This window comes from Alligator sinensis, unplaced genomic scaffold, assembly GCF_000455745.1.
Source record: "Alligator sinensis unplaced genomic scaffold, ASM45574v1 scaffold512_1, whole genome shotgun sequence".
Classification (NCBI taxonomy): Eukaryota; Metazoa; Chordata; order Crocodylia; family Alligatoridae; genus Alligator; species Alligator sinensis.
Genome location: NW_005842063.1, coordinates 1,811,080 through 1,818,479, shown reverse-complemented (window position 1 = coordinate 1,818,479; position 7,400 = coordinate 1,811,080). Strand labels below are relative to the sequence as shown.

General features: G+C 42.6%; 1 protein-coding gene across 7 annotated transcripts in view; it reads right to left on the bottom strand.

Moving 5' to 3' along the window:
• Positions 1-7,400, bottom strand: part of HP1BP3 (heterochromatin protein 1 binding protein 3) — a 25,454-nt gene that overhangs the window by 5,382 nt on the left and 12,672 nt on the right. For 4 of the 7 annotated variants that reach the window (XM_025203666.1, XM_025203668.1, XM_025203665.1 and 1 more), the window contains exons 5-12: positions 6,131-6,290; positions 5,189-5,332; positions 4,188-4,268; positions 3,353-3,403; positions 2,876-2,917; positions 2,335-2,489; positions 1,476-1,566; positions 649-808 (exon numbers count right to left, since the gene is read on the bottom strand). In XM_025203666.1, the coding sequence (XP_025059451.1) occupies positions 649-808; positions 1,476-1,566; positions 2,335-2,489; positions 2,876-2,917; positions 3,353-3,403; positions 4,188-4,268; positions 5,189-5,332; positions 6,131-6,290 (884 nt within the window). The remainder of the gene's footprint in view (positions 1-648; positions 809-1,475; positions 1,567-2,334; positions 2,490-2,875; positions 2,918-3,352; positions 3,404-4,187; positions 4,269-5,188; positions 5,333-6,130; positions 6,291-7,400) is intronic. The other 3 variants (XM_025203669.1, XM_025203670.1, XM_025203671.1) reach the window with 3 other exon arrangements.

Below are 7,400 nucleotides of genomic sequence, written 5' to 3'. Positions count from 1 at the left end.
GGGGGGGGGCGGGAAAGAAGACGAGACACGGGACCATCCCTGCAGCATGTGAACCATGTGGCATGCCACACCAAAGTTGGACAGCCCCACATTACAGGAAGGTGCTAAGAATCATAAAACCACTGATCTATTTTAGTGGTGCTGCAACAGCAATTTGAATGGTAACATGGACTGCAAAGAGAAAGCATAAGAAATGACCATGGGCAAAGCACATCTTGATTGTTTCCCCTCCTGAGTATAAAAGGAAATAAATCTGTAAAATGGTTGGGGCAGAGATTCAGTCAGATTGAGAAAGGAGCAAGATGCACACATACCAGTTAAGGTGGTGCCTAGCTGCTTCTGGGGTTAGACTGCAACTCCTCTAAACTAAGAGGACATTTGGAACTGCATTTATTTTTTTGCACTGTAACTTCCTGAAAAATTCTGGGATATTTTTTGCTGTTCCTACCAAGAGGTTCAGATCACTTACAGCGAGTGTATTAAGCGTACAATTACCCTTCCCTGGAAGTGGACTTCAGAGGAAAAAGGTGACAAACAAACTCATTACTGTTCAGTACTACCTGCGCACGCTACAGTTTTAAGACGGACTGTAGGGGATCTTGTAGGTCTTGGGATTCCCCATCACAGCTATGTAGACTGGAATCTTACCCTGGAAGTTGGAGTTGGTCCCTGGGTGGTTTTCCAGGACATACTTCTTCAGAGCTGTAGTGGAGCAGGTCTTGGGTTCGTTCATGGCCGCTACAGCAGACAGGATGGCATCTTCCATCAGAGTTCCACCAAGCAGGGGCTTCTCCCCTGATTTCTTCAGCTATTTTCCAAGGAGGAAGAGAAAAGCATCAAGACAAAATTCTCCCAAACCAGGTCAGGACAAGACTCCTCTGCACCAGGTGGGTCGGAGCTCCTGTATTAGCACAGATACGTTTTACATTAAAACGTTGTATCAGGAATGCTACTCTCCCATGCAAGGAGATGACAAGGTCAAGGTCTTGCAACTCAACTGCCCGGAAAACGGTTTCTTTCGGTTTTGCTGGCAACATTGACCCATCCCCCAAAATTACACCGCAACTACGTTCGTTTTCAGCTCATAGCGATCTGCAGAGACTATCATTACCCCCCACTAACTAAACAAGAACCACTGAATTTGCTGTCCTTATGCCATTGCCATGGGCGGAGGCCCCATGCACATTTGGGACTTCTAGAAGTAGGATCTATAGTTACCCCACCATCCTGCCCTATTGCTCTGGGGAGCTGGAGCACTAGTTACAGTCTACAGATCTCATCGAGGACAGCCAGGTGCTCTGCTCCAGAAACGCAGGCCAACAGGAGGCCAAGCATCCTAACGCTCCATACTCTAAGAACTGCTGCATGTCAAATCACACTCGGCAGGCTACTAGGGAAAAGAGTAGCCCGACCAAGGGTTATGAACAGTATAAATGATAAGGGAAAGCAAAATAAGATGAACTCTGGCTTCTGACCTGGAATGTTCCAGAAGCTCCTTTGCCTGTGATCTGTTCTAACTGGCCCTTCTCTACTGCTCTCTGAAGAGCGTTCTTCAACAGCTGGGGTCTGAAAAAGATGGGCAATAACTTACTACCACAGGATGAAGACTTTGCAGAAGACACTTTACCAGGACTACGAGGAAGCATCTCTCTAAATTCAAGTAAGTATTACAGTGGATAACTCTCAACAAGTGCTGACTACATGGAAGGAGTAAATACACATTATCCAAACTCAAGTGGACATTTCCTGGATAAAAGTGACAAGAGAAGAAAAGAAAATCATGCTTGAAGTTTCAGCTTTAAAGCCAATTTGGAGGGAAGACAAAAGGCAGGGGAATGAACTGTGCATAGCCTGTTGAGAGACTTGGGATGTGAATACAAAGCCCTTTCATTTGTGATGTTAAGCATACTCTGCTGGATTTGTGTGTAAATCAGCCACATGGACAAACTAACTGGCAAGTTGTTTGTGTGTCCTTTAAATTAGGGGGTGGAGGGGAAAGCATAACAAGGAGGTAGGATAAGATACAAAGAAGAAACCCTGAAATACTGATATCCTTAAAAATAAAGAGGTTCTACTTGCTAAAGGAGATGAACTGAAGACGATGCTGACTTAAGTCTTCAGTGGTATCATGGGGTGTAGAAAGATACAATATACAGTAAAATCACAGGAAACGTCACTCTCAAACTTTTAGGAAATCATCACAATGTGAAGCACAAAAATACCACTTCTACCATTTCCAAGTCTTCACAAAAAACCCCAAAACATGCAGCCAAATTAAGCTAGTTTTTCAGTACTGTTTTAGAGACATTATAAATATGGACCCGTAGCACATACCTTATATCCACCTTGAGTTTGGGATAATACTGCGATACATATTTTTTTATCAGGCTGTAGGAAGCTTCCTTAGGCTCACAGAGGCGTGTAAAGGCCAGGGGAAGGATGTCTTCTAGCTTAACCTGCTGCTCTGGAGTGGATGCAGAGGTACTTCTCTGAAATATATTTAAAAACACATATGTACACACACACAAACACACACAATCTTTACACCCAAATAGAGAACTTGAATGTTGCATTTTTTTAGTCAACTACATGTACATGGACAGAGGTGCTCTTGAACTATTACAGGTTCAGAAAACCAATGTCAATTAAAAAACCTTTTTATTGTGAGTAACTGTCAAGGGTCACTGTCAATTGTGAATCCATTTGCCTATTTTCATTTATTGTAAGTCACTTTGAACCCTTCTGGATAGGGTGGAATGTGAAATGCAGTAAAGTTTGGCAGGAATTTTTAAAGGATGTTATTGGATTTGGATGCTAGGGTTTAACATATGTACAGATGAACTAGTCTCTCCTGACAATTTGTGCTTTTAGTTACTTCTTCAAATCCTCCTGACGTCTGTCCTCTCCTTCCCTGTTGCTGTGAGGAAAAAAAAAAAAAAAAATCACACAAATAGGTGAAAAACTGACTTTACGTTGATGTCAACACACAAGCAAGCACACTGAAAAGAGAGAGGTCTCACTATCCTGTGGCAGTTCTAGGAGTGTTAGGTGTTACATACAACACCACCTCCCACCCAAATCCGAAACCCTGGAGTGCAATTTTTTGAGACAGCATTCTTTTAAATCAAGCTATTACATTCCTTCCTGAATATCCCTTCTCCGGCACTTCCACAGAACTGGGAGGTGAATGATTAGAGTGGAAATCTGCCCAAAATACCTGGGTGAAGAATCTTTGGAATAAGTGCAGAAATGCATGGCATTTTACTTTGGGTCACTGACATTCTGCAGCAGATTTTAACAGTTATTCAGATGTGGGGACTGCACATCCAGACAGAGTTCTAACAAGGCTAACCTGTTTTTTTGCTTTTAATGAGCCTGTTCGCAGCTGAAGCAGGCTGTCACCCTACAAGGAGAAAGCAGCCAAGGATGCGTACATTGATTTCCTGCAGCACTGTGAGAGGACACGATGCATTAGCAAGTTATCAGGTGCAACACCACAGCTTTATTTAAAATGAAAAGAAAGCCTTTGCATCCAACTTCCCTCTTTACAATCTATTGTGGCAATCTAGTGCCAATACACAAGGCATTCTCAACCATTCAAGGATCTCTGGTCTCCTTGGTAGCCAGTAGGTAAGTGCTTATGTCAGTGTTCACTGTAATGCTCTGTTTTAAATATGTGGATTCAAGTGTTTGACATCAATAGATATTCTAATAATGCAAACTGAATGCCACCTGATTGGCAGTTGAAAAAATAAACGTTTCATACTCCTAGCAACAGCAAGGAAGGATAGGAAAGCAATGACAGAACCATTCTTAGGAAAGACTCAAATGCAAGAATCCCACTGGATTCCTGGATGCAGTACAATACACACATTTCATTTGTGACACCCTTCAAGGACATGGAAGGCTCTGTATTCTGCTGTTTCATTACTGATGGTGTAAGGGGCCAGTCTAGCAGGCCGGGAGGCAGAAGTCCTCCTTTAAACCATGTAGCATATAAAAGAGGAGCAGCAGTAGTAATACCAGGATCCCCATGTTGCCTGGAGGGATCTATCATGGAGGCCAGAATCCAGTCTCCACTGGTCATGAGGCCACTCTGCATTTTGTAATATTTTGACTGTATGCTAGAAGGTACCCCAGTGTCTCTGAGACAACATTAATTATGAAAAAAAACTTATCCAGCTTACCTTTCTGTCTCTGGATTTTGGAACAGTTTTCCCTGCATTAGAAACAACCACAAAACTCCCAGAGGCTCCTTTTCCTTTCACCTAATTCAAAGAAGAATGTCCATTCAGTTCACAGTGAGAACGTATATTAACTTTCAATAGTGATCCAGTAAGAGAGACCATAGTATTTCAAGGCAAACATTTGGATTAGGTATTCATACACTGGACTGCTATGCGAGAGACCAGGAGAGGAGTTTTCCATCTTTTTCCACTGAGGGCCGTATACCAAGCCTCAGAGAAACAACAGTCCTTTAAATAATAGGGAACCCTTCTGTAAGATCAGGGAACACTTTTTGCAGGCAACAAAGAATTATAATACCATACCCTGCCTACCCTAACCAGATGATCCCGTGATGCTGGCAATTCGATATCACCAACACAAACTGTTTTTAAGAAACATGACTAAAGTTGGTAAATTTCCTGGGAAAATATGAACTGTTGCAATACCATAAACTACGCTTCATGATCAAGAAACAGACAATTGTCCACACTACTGAAACTTGGGGAATGAGTGTCACAACACCAAAATCTCATCTGCATTCAGATACAAAAGGAAGAGTAACTTTCGTGAAGGATAGCAAGGTCAGCCCAGTGACATACTATATTTCCTTGTGCACAACATACCCGCAGATAAGATATAAGATTATTTTTCAAAGGATGAATGAAGAAACAAAGATGTTTCCTTGAAAATACTGGTAAGTAGTGGTCACTGAGTGGCAGCTTCTGCAGCATAAGCCTTTGCCAGACACTGTTCTCAGTGCAATTCATGCAGCTTTATTTTCACTTTCCTTGGCACAAGCGGAAACAGATACCACTGTATTTCTTCACTTACACCATGCATCCCAAATTCCAGCAGCTGAAAGGGGGCCGTGCATGCTGCATGCCATAAAATACATTAATTATTGGCTGTTTTCTTGGGTTAGGTGGGAGTTTAACAATGTGCTGTTTAAAGAGATACTTACCTGTCTGATGACTCCCCTCTCCAGCTCCCTTTTTAAAGCTTGCTTCAGAAGGTAGCCTCTTCTCTCAAGCTCCAGGGAAGGGTACTTGTGAATGATGTATTTACGTATTGCGACCACTGACGCACCACTTTTTTGAAAGCATGCCTGAAACAGAACAGACGACTTAACAAAAACTACACTCACTAGAACTATCTTGCTATAGGGCTGGAGGATTAAAGAGTAAACCGATTGTACACGTAGGTGCAGGTGACATGGCTCCATGAGCCAAATCTGGCCTGTGAACTGGAGGTTGAGAACCCTTATTAGAGCATTTCTTCTATCTCTTCCTCCCCTGGATTTAGATGTACTGCTGTAGACTGCAGTGGCTGGAGAAGTAGAATCTTTTACAAATCAAGGCTGTTGCTCAGGCCCCCTGTGAAAGCAGTGTGCACTGAGCAAGTCCTAAAGGGGAAGGTGGCGGGGTTATAACTAAGACATGGATCTCTGGCAATAGCCATAAGTAAAAATACAGCAGATCAAAGCCATTTCTGAATCTGTTTGCAGTATTTTCATCTATCTTAGGGCCAAGATGTTCCATCTTTGGGGATGTGAGGGGTGACAAAAAACCAACACATAGAAAATAGATGTGCCTATCTGTAAGTCAGGGAAACGCACTGAGCACAGCGGATTAGCTGCTGCCAGCACTCCACCAAATCATGTCATTGCAATCATTTCTAGAAAGTTAATCACAGGGACAAAGTCTGGAAAATAGAGAACCAAAGAACCCTTCTGCTACATCACTGATTCATTTAACTTAATCAGTATAAGAAACACAGTTTTGCACATTTACTAGCCCCAAATGTAGTAGCTGGAAAGCTGTAATTGTGAATCTTAAGAATTCTCAGATGTATATAAAAGAGATTAATCTTGCCGCAGAGATGGGGCAAGATGTCTTCTACTTGCCTTAATGGCCTCAGTTAAAATAGCATCCATCTTGGGGCGCGAGGAGGAAGCCATTTGTGTTTGCTTCTGTGCTCTAGCTAATTGGCTGGCAGAAAGGGTGGCCCATGCTGGAATGGTCTTCTTCACTTTCTTCTCCTTTTCTTTAGATGGATCCTTTTCGCTTAGGAAAGAAACCGTTATAAGCAAGAAAAAACCACTATGCATTAAACCCAACGAGTAGAGTAGCAAATGTGAAAAATAGTTGCAAAAGGCAGCCTTGGAAAGGACTAAAAGATGGAAGAAGGGATTGTGTAGATAAAGCACTCAGGATTTGGGATCAGAGTACCAAAGCTACACTGAGAGAAGGCTACTGCAGGTCAGCTTCTGAGATCATCCACATCCCCTTAAAGACCAGACCACTCTTCTGCGTAAGTATCAAAAGGTGCATAAGATTAACACAGACAGAACAAACCAGAAATCTTTCCTTATCCATTCAACCAGAACGGTGCCCATACTACACAATACAAGTTTTACGTGTAATTTGAAACCACAGTTGCACTTGGAAAAGCCCTGGGAAAATTATGTAATGCAAACATAGCTGTATTGGCAAAATGGAGCTTTTACCAGCACAGCACATTTTACTCGGTGAGCCTGGAACAAGTTACACTGGCAGAAGCACAGTACACCTAGTGCTCTCAGTATAAACCTGGTCCTTGAGGTGGCAAGCACAGATAACAAGGAAGATGATGTAGAAAGTGTCATACTCCAAGTGACAGCCTTACAGGAACTGGCAGAACACACCAGGCCTATCATGGTATACTTGCAGTGCAATTTAACTTCTGCAAGGACTCTGGAGGGAAGAGACAACAGTCCTAAGATGGCTTCTATAATCAAGTTTGATAAAGAGTGTGTGCAAACACCCATTTGTTTGTTGGCCTAGCAAAATGGAATGAAATGCAGAAAGGCTATTTCAAAGCAGGAAGACTGTTTGTTGAGAAAACAGGGGTGGGAGTGCAGGAAACAGCTTGTAGGAGCCTCATGATTCCACCTTTGCAGAATGACTTCTAGTGCAACAACATGCTAAGTTCCTTCCCAGGAGCACAAAACAAAGGCATCAACCATTATTAATGTATCCTATTCCACATAATTCCTGTGGCCAGACAGGGAAGAGAAGTGGCTAGCCAGTAAGTTCCCAGCCCTTGTGTGTTTTGGAATCACCTAAAAAAGCTGTGCCTTTTCAAATGCATAAGCATGGTTCGGTGCCCCAAGAGCACAAATGATCTTCAATCTC